Source organism: Nicotiana tomentosiformis, chromosome 6, assembly GCF_000390325.3.
Source record: "Nicotiana tomentosiformis chromosome 6, ASM39032v3, whole genome shotgun sequence".
NCBI classification, from domain to species: Eukaryota; Viridiplantae; Streptophyta; class Magnoliopsida; order Solanales; family Solanaceae; genus Nicotiana; species Nicotiana tomentosiformis.
This window is the reverse complement of record NC_090817.1, coordinates 111,634,004-111,649,853: the sequence shown is the minus strand read 5'-3', so window position 1 is coordinate 111,649,853 and position 15,850 is coordinate 111,634,004. Positions and strand designations below refer to the sequence as shown.

At 40.4% G+C, this 15,850-nt stretch overlaps 2 protein-coding genes across 2 annotated transcripts; one reads left to right on the top strand and one right to left on the bottom strand.

The window, feature by feature from the left end:
- Positions 1-10,501: 10,501 nt before the first annotated feature.
- LOC104109014 (14 kDa proline-rich protein DC2.15-like) lies at positions 10,502-11,395 on the top strand. The gene has a single exon (XM_033659378.2). It carries the CDS (start codon positions 10,635-10,637, stop codon positions 11,037-11,039), a length of 405 nt encoding a protein of 134 aa, XP_033515269.1. The 5' UTR covers positions 10,502-10,634; the 3' UTR covers positions 11,040-11,395.
- Positions 11,396-11,954: 559 nt separating this feature from the next.
- Positions 11,955-15,544, bottom strand: LOC104109015 (cation/H(+) antiporter 15-like). Its single transcript, XM_009618190.4, has 3 exons — positions 15,078-15,544; positions 13,545-14,540; positions 11,955-13,461 (listed from the first exon to the last, which is right to left on the bottom strand). The coding sequence occupies exons 1-3, from the start codon at positions 15,297-15,299 to the stop codon at positions 12,154-12,156; spliced, it is 2,526 nt and encodes an 841-aa protein (XP_009616485.1). The 5' UTR covers positions 15,300-15,544; the 3' UTR covers positions 11,955-12,153.
- Between the last annotated feature and the right edge of the window lie 306 nt (positions 15,545-15,850).

Genomic DNA, 15,850 nt, shown 5'->3' with positions numbered 1-15,850 from the left:
CCTCCTCGACCATAAAGTGGAACTTCTTCCAATTAAGCACTAAGTTGGTCTCTTCACATCAGGCCAACACTTTATCAAAGGAATCCCCCACAACACTGAAATCATCCATGAACACCTCAAGGAAGTCCTCCACCATATCCGTAAATATTGCCATCATACACCGCTGAAAAGTAGCCAGGGTATTACACAAACCAAACGACATCCTTGAGAACGCAAATGTGCCATACAGACAAGTGAATGTGGTTTTCTCTTGGTCTTCAGGTGCAATGAGAATCTGGTTATATCCGGAATACCCATCCAAAAAACAATAATAACCACGTCCGGCAAGTCTATCCAACATTTGGTCAAGAAATGGCAATGGAAAGTGGTCTTTCCGGGTCACTTTGTTCAGCTTCCTATAATCCATGCATACCCTCCAACCGGTGACAGTTCTTGTAGGAATCAATTTATTTCTATCATTTGTGATCACAGTCATGTCCCCTTCTTTGGGACACATTGTACCGGTGAAGTCCATGAACTATCAGAAATGGGGTACACAACCCCTGCATCTAGCCACTTGATGATCTCTTTCCTGACTACCTCTTGCATGGCCTCATTCAACCTCCTTTGATGTTCCACGGAGGGTTTGGCATCTTCCTCCAATATGATTTTGTGCATGCAAAAGGCGGGGCTTATACCCCAAATATCCGCCAATGTCCAACCTATTGTCTTCTTCCTTCTTTGAAGCACCGCAAGGGTGGTATCTACCTGCACATTAGTTAAGCACGAAGAGAGAATAACAGGTAATATGGAACAAGGGCCTAAGAACTCATACCTGAGGTGTGAAGGCAAGGGCTTCAACTCCAATGTGGGTGGCTTCTCGATTGAGGTCTTTGTTGGTAGAGTCTTCCGGTTCTCAAGGTCCAATGAAAGTTTTTGGGGTCCATATGTGTAGGATCCCAGTCCTTGCAAAGCATTTGCACATTCTACCAAGCCTTCCTTCTCATCCTCATCATGATTCAACAACACAACTTCCAAAGGGTCTTCCACATTAATCATAGCACTTGTGTCATCAACAATCACCTCAGTCACAAGATCCACACACGAACATACTTCGTTGCTATTAGGCTGCCTCATTGACTTGCACACGTGGAACACAACCTTTTCATTGCCCACCCGGAAGGTGAGATCCCTAGCTTCCACATCAACTAAGGACTTCCATGTAGCTAGGAAAGGTCTCCCCAATATGATTGGCACCTCATAGTCAACCTCACAGTCGAATATCACAAAATCGCCGGGAAGTATGAACTTGTCGACCCGAACTACCACATCATCAATTATCCCCAATGGCCTCTGCATTGTTTGGTCTGCCATTTGCAACCTCATGGATGTAGGTCTTGGTGTCCCAATCCCCAATGTCTTGAACATAAAATATGGCATCAAATTAATGCTCGCTCCCAAATCACACAAGGCTTTGGCAAAATCGGCACTACCAATAGTGCATGGAATTGTAAAGGCACCGGGATCTTCTAGCTTTGGAGCCATGGAATGCACAATGGCACTCACTTGATGTGTCATTTTGATCGTCTCATAGTTCATTGACCTCTTCTTTGTTACCAAGTCCTTCATGAACTTGGCATATCCCGGCATTTGTTCTAGAGCTTCAACTAAAGGCACATTTATGGACAAACATTTCATCATATCAATGAATTTCTTGAATTGGTTCTCATTGTTTTGCATTACGAGCCTTTGAGGATATGGTGGAGGAGGCCTTGGCAAAGGAGCCTTGGCTTTGGGCACTACCGGATCCGGTATGTCTATCACGTGTTCCCTAGATAGGTTCACATTATCTTGTGTCTCCTCCACGTTTTCATCAATGTCTATCCTCAGTTCATCATTCATATTCTCATCATTTCTTGGCTCATTCTCTTCTTGCACAACCACATCATCATTCACAATCTTTCTTGGATTAGAGGTACTAGTAACTCCACCTCTACCACTTCTTGTAGTCACCACCATAGCATGGCCCCTATTGTTTCCACCCTTCGGGTTTACTACCGTATCACTTTGTAGTGCCCCCTTAGGGTGAGTATTCAAGGCTTGAGAAATTTTACCTATTTGGACTTTCAAGTTGCGGATAGAAGTGTTGTAGGAGGCTATTTGGGCATCAGAGTCGGCGTTTCTTTTCATCATTTGCTTGAACATACTTTCTATCTGTCCCATCTCATTGTTGGAAGAACTTTGCCCTTATGACGGATATGAAGGCGGGTTGTTGGGTTGTTGATACATTGGGGGCCTTTGAAAGCCCGCCCCCCGGTTCCCTTGATTATTGTTGTTCCAACCCCCTTGGTTTCCATTGCCTCCCCAATTACTATTATTGTTGCCACCCCAATTGCCTTAGTTATTTCCTTGATTCCCCCAATTTTGATTGTTGTTCCCCCAATTGTTCGGATTGTTGTTGTTTCCACTATTCCAATTCCTTTGGCCTTGTTGCCCCAATTTTGATTGTTTCCCTGTGATCTCCACTGTTGTTGATTTGGAGTATTGCTCCGTTGACCTTGATAATTGTTCACATATTGAACCTCTTTACTTTGATCGTCATAAGAGTCATCTTGGTTGTACCCACTACCACTTTGCTCAAATTGATCCTGATTGTGTTGAACTTGTTGACCTCTTTGTCTCCTCTTGTTAACCATTACATTCACTCTTTCCATGTCATTTACTTGCTTTGGCCCCTGAACCTGCTAAAGTTGTGCCCTTGCTAATTGATTCATGGTAGTTGTTAACTCTGCTATGGCTTGTCTGTGATCATGAAGTTCCTTGTGAAGGTGGATAACATTAGGGTCACCCTGAGGAACATTGGCCCAACTTTGCCAAGCTGAAGAGGTGTCCGCCATCTTATCTAATATTTCACATGCTTCTAAATATGGCGTGTTCATGAAGTTACCCCCTGCGATCTGATTCACCATACACTGGTTAGTTGTGTTGATACCCCTATAAAAGGTTTGCTGGATCATTGCTTCAGTCATATCGTTGTTGGGACATTCTTTGACCATTGTCTAGTACAGTTCCCAAATCTCATGTAACAGTTCATTTGGCTCTTGTTTAAAAGCAAGGATTTCATCTCTCAATATTGCCATATGTCCCGGAGAAAAGAACTTTGCTATGAACCTCTCGGCCAACTCATCCCAAGTGGTGATGGAATGGTTGGGTAGCCTCTCAAGCCAATCCAAAGTCTTCCCTCTAAGTGAGAAAGGGAAAAGACTTAACCTCAAAGCGTCCTCAGATACATTCGTCTGCTTGCTCCCCCAGCATGCATCCACAAAACCTTTGAGATGCTTATATGCATTCTGATATGGAGCTCCGGTGAAGAAACCTCTTTGTTCCAAAAGAGTAAGCATGACATTGGTTATTTGAAAATTGCCCGCCCGAATTCGGGGCGGAATAATTGCACTTGCGTAGCCTTCATTGGGCAACACCCGGTGTGCTGCCCTTGGAGGAGGTGGGGGGTTGGAGCGTTATCATGAGGTGGGCGGCCTCTTCTTTGTACTTGAGGTTCAAGATGAACCTCATCCACTTCATTTTCATCTACCTCCTCCCCCTGAGGAATATGTCCGAGGGCCTCGTTGAGAGCCATTTGGTACCTAAAAGCAATTGACACACAAAAATTAGAAAAACGGAAGGAAAGAAAAACAAAACACACATATAGTTAGATATATAGCTAAGATCATCTAACTCCCCGACAACGACGCCAAAAATTGATCGGGTCCAAGCCTGCACTACTATTGAGTAGGGAGGATGGTCGATGCAGTTTTACCCAACAAGGTCGGGATCGAATCCACAGGGAGTTAATAGATTTGGAATTAGGTTTATATCTAAGTCTAGATGCGTGTTTTGTTCCTAATTACGCTTCCACACATTTTGGTTTTGATTCTACTTCTAATTCTATTCTATTGTATGCAATGATTAAAGCTAATTAATATTTTTTTAATGTAGGTTTTCAAGTGTTTAAAAGGACTAGGGTAGTGACTTCTACCTAGGTGGATATCTAACGGGTAGCAAGAATCTAGGGCAAGCTTGATTAATTTAGGGTCGTAATATAGCTATCACACCCAAGTACTCACTCTATACCTCTCGATAGTTTGAGTGATTTTGCCCAATTTGGCTTTCTTAAGTCCAAATGGGTATTCATGCAAATCACGTGATATTAGCTCAAGTCGGGTATTATTATCTCTAGGTTTAACCCTTTAATTGGGGCTATCAATTTCTCGAGTTCACCCCAATTTCTTGTTAGCCTACTTTTCCTAGACTTAGTCCCTCTTTCTCAAGAAGAGACTAAGTCATAAAGGCATGAATCAGTGTTTGCAACCACTAATTCTACAATTCTAGCAAGACCTAGTCTAAATATCACTAACCCATAAACATTCAAGCCCTAAAATTCAGTACCCATTAAATACTCACACTAGGGTTGGTTCACAACCCTAGCTATAGGTCTAGCTACTCATAGAATAGCAGAAATCAAAGATAAAAAGAAGATAAAATTCATAATACTAGATTAAAAGATGAAAATCTAATGTTATAAGGTGAATCTAATATAAAATTGCCCAAAAGGGAAGTTCCAGCCGTCTCACGTGCTCCGAAAATACACCACACTCTAAAAATGATAAAAAGTGTTATCTATACTAAGCTGAAATTTTCGGACAAAAATACCCCTACGGAGGTTACGCGGCCCCGTAATTCTGACCGCGGCCGCACTCTTGCTTTAGCGGCTGCGTAATTCTGATCGCGGTATGCATTCTTCACTTCTGGATCTAGGTTGAGCATGGTTTCATGGACCGCGTAATTTCCATCGCGGTCGCGTATGAGACTTCTGCAGCCGCATAATCTTGACGCGGACCACCTTGTTTTTGCATAAAATGTAAGCTCTCTGAACCTCAGCAACTGCGGTCCGCATAATTCCAATCGCGGCAGCGCAGGTACTTTCGCGGTCCGCATTCATGTTTTGGCCCAAAAATCCATCTCTCTGAATCTTCCTTTCGCGGACCTCGAAATAGTGCTCGCGGCCGCACAATATTTGTGCGGTCCGCGTTTCACATCTTTTGGCCCAGTCTTGGTTTTTGTTCAAGTTTTGACTCCTTTATGAGTTAATTATGACTTCTTTGACTCATTTTGAACAATCCCTGTAAGCAAGCATATTACATTACTTTTCGGGAATACCTTCATGCATTGTTTGCCCTAAACACAAGTAAAAAAGAGCAAATAATAGGTTAAAATCCCTACTTATCAATGTGGTAGACGGACCATTTTCCACAAGAACATAACCTTCTGGCTTTATTTTCGGTGTGTTTATTATTCCCCCGGTTGTGATGGATAAAGGTGCGAACTTCAAAAATATTTCGCTCGTTGCAAGACTGCAAAAATGAATGCTAATGTGCTCGCTTCCTGTATTTCTCAAATCTTTTCATTGGTATTGGCATAAATTCAACACCCCTTTCCATCAATGACGATGCACCTCTAGCCCTTTCAACAAACCTCTCCGCCATCTGCTTGAATGACATCTGCACCATGGCAGTGACAGGCAATCCTCATGCAGACTTCAATAACCTGTTGAAAGACTCTAACACATTTGTAGTCAGAATTCCCCATCTTCTGCCACCATCCGCATGCAAAGTCCACTTTTTAAGCTCATGTCGCATCAACCAACGATAGGCTCCCTCGTCTTCCTGCCAGATAGATTCCATGCGCCTCCTGAATTTACACTCTTGGTGATCTGTTGCAGCCATCCACATTAAATCATGCAAATCCTTATTGGGATATGCCTTCTGGAAATTGGCCTTCAGGTGCCTTACACAGTGACGGTGGTCGGCATACGGTTCCTGCCATGCACGCAAATTCTGCACAAAACTTAAAATACCACCATGCTGATCAGATATTAGACAAATACCTGAACGCTGTTTGATAACGTGCTCTTTCAAGTGGTTCAAAAATAGTGTCCACGTCTCTTGTCTTTCATTGGCACAAATAGCAAAAGCTAAGGGAAATATACTTCCATTAGCATCTACTGCAAGGGCGATCAACAGCTTAATATCATACTTTCCATAGACATGAGTGTCGTCTATGGATATTACCGGCCGGCAATGCAGAAAACCATCAATTGCTGGTTTAAATGCCCAGAACACATATTTGAATATATGTTCTGGTATTCCCGGACTCCGCTCAAGCTTCCATTCAACAACAGTCCCGGGGTTAAAGTGTTGCAATACAGCCATGTACCTGGGTATTGATGCAATGAACTTATCCCAGTTACCATAAACAATTTCAAACGCATGTTTGTGCCCGAGAAATGCCTTTCTTTTGGTAATGGTGCACCCATATTCCTGGTGGACGTGCACTCTTTGATCTCGTACCTTATGGACGCTTCAATTTATGGAATCAGGACAAGAGAAATCAAGTCAACATCCAAGTTGAAGTGATTCCCACTGAATGTGTCCATTTCACAAGTGTGGGTGCCAATGTATTTACCCACTTTTCACATACTTGTTTTCTTCTTGCTCGCGCGCAGCATCCAATGACAACCCGTAAACCATCTACGACAAACAACCTTGTATATATCCGAAGTTGACTCCCATACCATCATCTCACGACACTCTTTTATGCTGTACATTTTCGTCGCCCTGCTTAGGTGCGATTTATCAGGAAAAAGCATCCCCTTTGCCAGCACCGTTTGTCTAGACTCATCCCACATTGCTATCTAAATTTCGTCAGTATCCCTTGTGAGGGCATCCACATCCGGCATACTTGGCAAATGATCAAGGTAGGGAATCTCCCTTGAATGAAACAGTACATGGGACTCGTACACTCTTGGTCTAACGGGGGTGGAGCATGCTCCCTCGTCAAATCAGGTCCAGCATTCTCTTCCTCCTCATCACCACCCTCATCAGGGAAGGGTGTGTCATCTCCGGACTCATCAGCATTGTTGTCATAATCACTGTTCTCTTTCTGACTCTGTGCATCTGCCAGATCTCGATTAAATATGTCGTCTTCGGGCAATTGAGTCAGGACAAGAGGTTCAACTTGCTCGTTTTCACTGCACAAACAACAAAATAATGAGCTACTCAAATTGTCAATCATTTTACATATAGCTATATCACTTCACTTACAAGTCGTAATGTGTTGACATCCCATGATGGACATTATCCTGTTGGTGATGATTCCCGGATGGACCACCATGATCCAACACACTAGAACTACGCATATTCCAACTGGGCGTGGGTTCATAACTTGTAAAATTCATATCTGGCTGGTACCCCCTGTGGAATATATGAGTGTTAATACAAACTCAATACAACAAAAATAAATATCGTAACACAAAAGGAAAATTGAAGTTTACCACTCGTCTTGTGGATTATGTAAAGTAGGAGAGAAATTATTTCCTCGATCCTCATTCGCCCGTGGAGATAAGTTTAAATCAGGCCAAACTCTTTCAGCCGGAACCTGTTCGGCAAAAACTGCTCTAGAATAACCACCCAATGACTAAGGGTTATCCCTGCTTTGCGCCACCTCATTATTGCGAACGTCTTCAACATTCACGTACATTTCCAATATTTTTATCAAAAGAAATTCCTGGTATTCATCCGGAGTCCTCAAAAAATCACTCAAAGTTTCATCATCCTCGATGTTAAACTCAGCGTAACAAGTAACCCCTTGCGGAGTGACAGAATACGGATATCTTCCGGTTACTTTAAGGTTCACCGAACGTTTGCTCACACTCATTTTGTTACATAACAACGATATCAGTCTATCGTACTCCATTGTAAGTGGCAACTTAACATGACACTGTGGAGATAAACTATAGCTCACTGAGTTATTCGCTACCACAACCACCACCTCCCCTCCCCCCTCCCCCCCAATATAATGAAACCCTTACTTTTTGCTCTTCAGACATTATGACAAAATGCTTGAGAATTTAACAAGAAGAAAAATTTAACAGGAGTTGAGAATATTTCTGAATGGAGTTTTGCAAAATCCTTAACGCCTTTAAATAAGGCAATGCTCAACTCGGGGTGTCCAATTTTTTTAGGTATAGCCCATTTGAATTATTGTTATGTCAGTTAAGCGCATAAGAGTTATTGGTGGACCCATAAAATATGTATAGCACCGTTTATAAAGGCTCTATACCTGCCAGTCTAATCAACTTCATGTATAGCGCCCTTTTAAAGAGCGCTATACCTTAACGTTCAAAACGGACATTAAGGTATAGCGCCCTTTAAAAGGGCGCTATATATAGTTTGGTCATATTGTTTTTTCACTCATTTCGATCATTTGAGTCTAAAAAGACCACATTTAGGTTCCGGACTCATAATATTTAGGCTTGGACACATGGTATTAATGGCAACATTAAAATCATCTCAACTACTTTCCATCCACAGAACTGAAACCACAAGATCCCAAAATGTCTTCTCTACTGGGATAGAGAGGTTATTCAGTCGTCTTTATCAAGTCCAGAAGCATCCTTGCCACTTTGATGATATAGGTTGGCCATGCCCAGTGATGACTGATGACCCTTCATTTTTGGTAAAAATGATAACATTAGATGTTAAAGAAACAGAAAGTTCAAAAGAAGCTGAAATGTTGGCAGAAGTTAGAGGAAGCTTTTCCGTTTAAGTCTACTGGAAGTCCACAAATGCAGGGAAACGAAAAGATCAATGATTGCCGAGAAAAGACCATAATTTCACAATAGGCACATGTCATCTACAGTTACGTAATTACATTCCCATTTACATAATGACCAACCATTACAAAAAGTTTCTTTGTTGTTAAGTAACACCTTATAATGGTTTATTGTCTAATTAATGCGTTATTAGTTCCTTAATTTACTATAATATCATAGCATAATCTTGGTTATTCCTGCGTGTCATTCTCTCTTGGAGCCATTAATGCAACATCTTTGTTACAGTACTTGGTGTATTTGTGTTAGGTAGGTTTGCTATAAACGTATAATGCATTTAATGGGGTCTCCATCAACCATTAACTATTGGGTTCAAGGGCTGGTATGTAAGATACATATTCGTAGGGTATAGGAAAAGGAATTTCCATATCAATTAAGACCTTTGGATTTGAAGCTCAATTATCACAATATTTGGGATTCCCTCTGCTCCAAAATATAAGTCGTTTAATTTGGTTTAAGATAGTTGGCATTCTAAAAAATAAGAAGTCATTTTGTTTACCCGAAAAATCGGATAACGTTAAATTTAGATATGGTTCTAAGGGTATGCGAATCCCTTTGATACAAAATGACAATACAGGTATTTTTGCTATAAAATGGGAATGATGGACGGGAAGACTGAAATGAGTTAGAAAAACAAGCATAATGAAATCTTAATGTATCTTGGAGAACTTGCCTCTATTGTAGTCTATCCCCCTTTTTATAGTAGAGGATCACTGTTTTATCTATAACAACATAATAAAATAATACATATAGTGGAGGACCCATGATGGTTTGTCTCTTCCTTGATTCTCGCCAAGATTCTCTCCCTCGGTGCGGTTGTTACGGCTCTTGTCTGCGAGCTTGGCACTGGCTCGAGCTCGGTGTTAGGTCGAACCCTCAGTCTTGGTTCGAGCTCGGTTCTGCCTTGGGGCATCGATATTCGGGGCCTGTGTCGATCGGTGTTGCCCCGTAGTCCGATTCGGACACGGGCTCGATAATGATATCGAGTTTTGCCGTTTATAGCGCGAAGCTCGACGTCCCTACTTCGGAATTCGTCCGAGCTTGTCATGTGGATACCCTTCGATTGAAACATCATTGTCTCGACCGGTCTTTATGACTGAGAATCGGTTTTGACCATACACACATTTGTTATTGTTCCAATTAGTGGGGTGTTAATTATATATGAGACATTTAAGAAGGAATATGAAGATAGTTTACACAAATTCTCTTATAATTGAGACTACTAAATGTTTTTGTAAGGAATGTGCAGCATCCATTTTGGACCTGAAGTACTATCATGTACTCAAAATGAGGAAGACCTGCATCAGAGTCTTGAATTGATAGTTATGATATATAGGGTTTCCTTGAAGATTTGCAGTCAATATAATAGCCTATTAATGTGAAAATATAAAAGGTATAGAAGGAAGATCTAGCATTTTACGAAAACCTTGCCTAACGTATATATTTTGGCCCGATCTTCGTTTATTCACACTTACACTAGAATAGTTGAAAAAATAGATCAGACGATTACTACTAGTCTCCAAGGTGAAGAAAAGCTTCAATCTTGATGGTTTTTAGGTCTTGATACAGGTCCGACATATTTATATGAAAATATGGGATAGCTTTTTTTTCTTCCACAACTAAGAATAGTTACAACTAACGGAATTCACTGAGCACCAACGTCAAGAACCATTATAGGCTAGGCTAATCTTGAATTGTATTTTGCCAGCTTGTCCTGATATCTCTATATATCTAATGCAATAGCCCACATGGGCCTCTCTAAATTTTCTTGATCACTTATTAGTTACACAAAATAGCAAACAAATTAAAAATACTCGCATTTTCCATCTATAAATTCTCACTCAGTTGTTCATTTCCTTCACCAAGTAATCTCTTAGCTCTAGTATTACACACAAGCACTTCCCACGTACATTTTTTCACTAACCAAATGGCGAAGGCTACTGCATCATTCATTGTCCTTCTCCTCACTTTGAACATTCTCTTCTTCACAATGGTTAGTTCAACTTACATCCCATGCCCACCAAAAACAAGGAATCACCCCCATCCCACTACCCCATCATCCAAGGGTTATAATAAGTGCCCAAAGGACACACTAAAATTGAAGGTGTGTGCCAATTTATTGAATGACTTGGTGCATGTTGTTATTGGAAGCTCATCAAAGAGTTCATGCTGCTCTCTCATTGAGAATCTTGCTGATGTCGATGCTGCAGTTTGCCTTTGCACTGCCATTAAAGCTAAGCTCTTGGGAACTAACCTTGATACTGCTCTTTCCCTCAGCTTATTGCTCAACAATTGTGGAAAGACTGTCCCTAAAGACTTCCAATGCGCATAAACGGCCATTCTCTATTTTCGTCCGACCCCAACTTGTTTGGGACTGAGGCATAGTTATCTTGTTGTGTTGTTTGTTTTCTCTATAAGTTTTTTGTGTGAAAAGTACTGACAGTGTAAAAGATTTTTCACACTATCAGTACAGAGTGTGTTTATGCATGGTTGCTTATTTTCTCAGGAGATATGTGAAATTATTCTATTGCTTAGAAGGAAGCTGGCTCTGCTCTTCTTCTTTTCAATGTGTTGTATCCCATTTTTATTTGTAATAAGATGGTTATCTTCTCATTAAGGAATTATATTATGTTTGATCTCGGGAAATCAATTATTGAGAAGGTATTGATATTAAGTTTTTTTCTTTCAGCAGTGTGACAATTTCATCCTTTTCATCTGCCAATTTGATCTTTCCTTTTTCTTTTCCTCTCTTTTAAATTTGTACCTAGAAAGAATACTAAAGTTTTAAAACTGATTCATGAAACAACTCTAAATAGTTACGCATACTTCTTTTGATTTCACCCAATACTTAACTTCTCGTGCGAATACTATCAAGGTGTGGTGGGAAGGTTGAGATCCCCCATCCTTAATTAGAAGTTTCGGATTTGAACCATGGGAATAGAGAACTTCCTGGCAGGGAGTGTACAGAATAAAAACCCAGTCATGAGAATTGAGTAAGAGAGGTACAATTTGAATTGGAGAATGTTAAAAGCAAAAGGCGTCGGACTTAGTGATAGAAACATCAATGACATAATCGCAAGTACAACTAAACTTTAGAAATTGAGGCTCATTTGCATGTGACCAACTTTAATGACCTTCAACTACTGATAGAGGGCTAATAAAGTTAGATAAAATGTGATGTTCATCTCTTAGATTTATTTTTATTCCTTTCACAAGGAATGAGAATTGAGAATAAGATGATAAGTCCTTTGCAGAGAAGAGTAATTCAACCTGAACCTTTATAATTAAGTTTTATACATAATGGATAGGCAGGATCCAATATTATCTTCCACATTCCAAGATGGCATTTCAAAAATTCAAAAAGATGAAGAAAAAAGTAAGAAAGAATGTCACTAATTTCTTGGAAAAAATTTTACAGAACAAAACCAAAAATCCTACAAATGTTATCAGGGTTGTGTATGGAATTGAGGCTGCTGTCCTCTGATTTGTGTGCGAGGATTCATATGGCTGAAGTTAAAGTGCTCATGTAATTGCTGGCTAGGACTGTCTGGTGTAAGAAGCTGATCCCCTGCCCCCATTCCTACATACTGTTGCACCACCAACACTGAAACAGCTGATGCAGAATCTGAGGATGCTAACAGATCCCCTATTGCACCTAGCTCTGGGCACTCACTCCAGTCAGTAAGTCCTGCTGTCAACGGCGATATAGTGCCTTGTCCTCTACCAACTATGAACAGGTCATGTGAGTTATCTATTGTCCTTATTGCTGCTACTGTCTCTTCTCCATGATTCACTACTCTTTCAATGTATACAACTGAATCATCATTAGATGTTCGTGCCCTGAACTCGCTAACATAGTCCTCGTCCAGTTGTTTTTCTCTGTCGTCGTCTGTTACGACTGTTAGTACTCCTGGATCATTCATACTACTCTTTCTTGAATCAGATCTTGTTGCTTCAATTGCAGCTTCTCCAGGGAGGAACCGCATGACAGTGAGGTTGATCCCGGGATGTTCCCTCATTCTTAATCCATAGGACAATGCTTCACGATCATCTGGTCCACCAAAGAATAGGACGGCGACATGGTGAGATACCTGGTTAGCAGCCAGCCTTGTGGATCCACTTAGTCCTCTGTCAACAAGAATACCAACAGAACAAGGTGCATTTGCTAATACATTCTGGTTTATAGTTCGAAAAGCTGGATTTGTAACTTCCATTCCGCCATCAACTGTTTGTTGCTTGTGAAATGGGACGATTAGGAGCGCCACTCGCTTGTCCTCAGCCACTGTGCAGATGTCTTCGTGCATAGTGGAGTAAGGGGAGATGGCAGTGAGAGGTTGCACGGAGACACATCCAACGTGCTGCTCAAAGTTCTCGAATGCATTGATGATGTGATCTGATTGAGCTTGAGTTCTGTTAAGTGCTGGCCTGCCGGATTTTCGCGTATTATGGACGATAAGCATGGCAGATGAACGTCCAGTGAGCTCGACAAGGTGAAGGACGTAAATACCTATTGGAGATTTCTTGGTGGGATACGAGGCTTCAAGAATATTGATAATTGTTGGAACATTTCTTGGTGTGTGGATGCAAACCAGTACCCTGAATTCGCTATCTGGCTTTGTACTTTGTACCGTTCTTCTTTTATATGGCACAAACTTTCTTGCCGGCTTGTAAATTATAGTCACAATTGGGATGATACAAGCAGTCATAAGCACAGCTACCATGACCATAATTGCAAATGATTTGTCATCAAGAACCTACAAGGATGCATTTAGGTTAATGTTGCAAATAGTACTAATTAATTTCTCTGTATGGTATGTCAAGAAGAATAATAATGTACCTTTTGGTCTTTACCAACATTGATCACAATCATCTCAATGAGTCCTTTGGCATTCATAAGAAGACCAAGAGTAACGCCTTCATAAAATGGCATTCTGTAATAGAGAGTTACAAGGACTGTTCCAGCAATTTTGCCAGCACAAGCTAGGACTATTACTAAAGCTAAAATGGCCCATGTACCAACTCCATCAATGGCACTAATCTCTGTCTTGAGACCACTAATGGCAAAAAAGAGAGGCAACAAAAGCCCTGAAACAAAGTCCTCTAGCCTTTCAATAAGTGTCACACCAAGTGGACCATTAGGAATGACCAATCCAAATATGAAAGCCCCAAAAATAGAATGCGTTCCAATTGCATCTGTTATGAATCCACATATCATAACTCCAGTGAGAATGAGACAGATAGAGAACTCGCTGATGGATTCGCCTTCTGGAGTTCGTCTTATCATCCATCCAACTAAAGGCCTAACAATAATAACGCAGAAAACAACAAAGGCTGCACTTGACAGAATCACCCAAATTGAAGCCAAAGCCATATTATGATTCTCAGAAAAGGCAATGGCAAATGCCAAGAGAACCCACGCGAAAATGTCATTAATAAGAGCAGCAGACATGGCTATCCTACCAATTTCAGTGTTGATAAGTTTCAGCTCAGCGAGGATTCGCGCAAGAACAGGAAATGCAGTGACAGAAAGTGCAACTCCAAGGAAGAGTATGAAAGTCCCTTGTTTTGTATCTTGTGAACTCTTATGCAACATAAAGGAGAATGAAACTCCTATAAGAAATGGCACTACCATTCCTGCTAGAGCTATAGGTATGGCTTTTTTGCCCGTTCGACGAATAACAGCAATGTCCATTTCTACTCCAACCAGAAAAAGAAAGTAAAGAAGGCCTATATTTGCCATTGTCTCAAGAACCATCACACTTCTTAGAGGAAATATTGTATCAGCAAATTTTTTACTTCTTCCTAATACTGATGGCCCCAAAATTACACCACCCTGTCACCATTTAAGACAACATTAGTCTACTTAATCAACAAATGTAACAAGAATTTGCTACCTTCCATAGATGCAGATTTACACATACGAACATCCATCATTTTTTTTATGACAAATTGACATAATAAAGAAAAAAGAACAATCTTTAAATTTGGCCTAGACCAACATTATATTCTTTCATAGTGTCTTTAATCTTCTAAGAAATTTGATCTCTTCTTTGATCTTACATGTAAAATTCTAATTAACGTACATCTTGACTCCTCCATTTATAGGGTAACCCGGTGCACAAAGCATCCTGCGTTCACGCAGGATTCGAGGAAGGACCGTACGCCAAAGGGGTACGATGTAGGCAGCCTATCCTGATGCAAGCATCAGTGGTTGATTCCACGGCGACAACTTGACTCTTCCGTTTATGCTATGTTAATTTGCCCTTATACGTAAATATGCATGCGATTTTTTCATATGAAATGATCATGACAAATGAGAACAGAAAAAATGTACGTAACAATATATGTTGGAAAACACAATGAAACTTACGAGGATCTCAGCGATAACGCGAGGTTGACGAAAAGGTTTCAAGATAAATACGAGAATGCGAGTCATGACAACAACTAATGTCAATTGCAAGATGAAGAGTGGCAATGAATAATCAAGTGGATTTTCGCCCTGCCATATACCATTGGTCGTTATCATAGTTGGAGCATAGCATACTATATTCTCCTCCGTTTTGTTTCCAACTGTTACTACCTCACCTGCCATTTTGCCTCTCCAATATAATGTTTTCCTTAATCTAAAGAATCCACAAAATTATAATGTCTTAATTAGGTCGTAAACCATCAATCATCATGAACATGCATGGCTACGTGTAGAAAATTCAGCATTTGATTGCTATCTGAAAATTAGACTTCCATCAAAGAAGAAAGGAAAAGAAAAGAAAAGAAAAATCTGAAAGTTTGTCAAGTACAGAGAGAAAGAAAAAAGGGAGAAAACAGAAAGAAAGTTTTACGGTCGAATTTGGAGGAGAGATAATTGGAAATTAGGTACCGTTTCAGCTGGTAGACTCACTCGTTTTAGCGCTACATCTTCTATGGTCCACAGTTACCACGGAGAAGTCTTTTTTTGGAAAAGAAAAATAAAAGCTCTAAGAAGGTACAAGAAATGATTTTCTTTGACCCGTTACAATTTAAGAAAGAAATGATTAATCTACAAAGATTTTGTGTTTTATTTATTGATTCGTGTGTTTTTTATATTTTTTCTTAAGAAAAAAGATCATATAACCAAAAGAACATTTGCTATAAAACCAGCCTCTT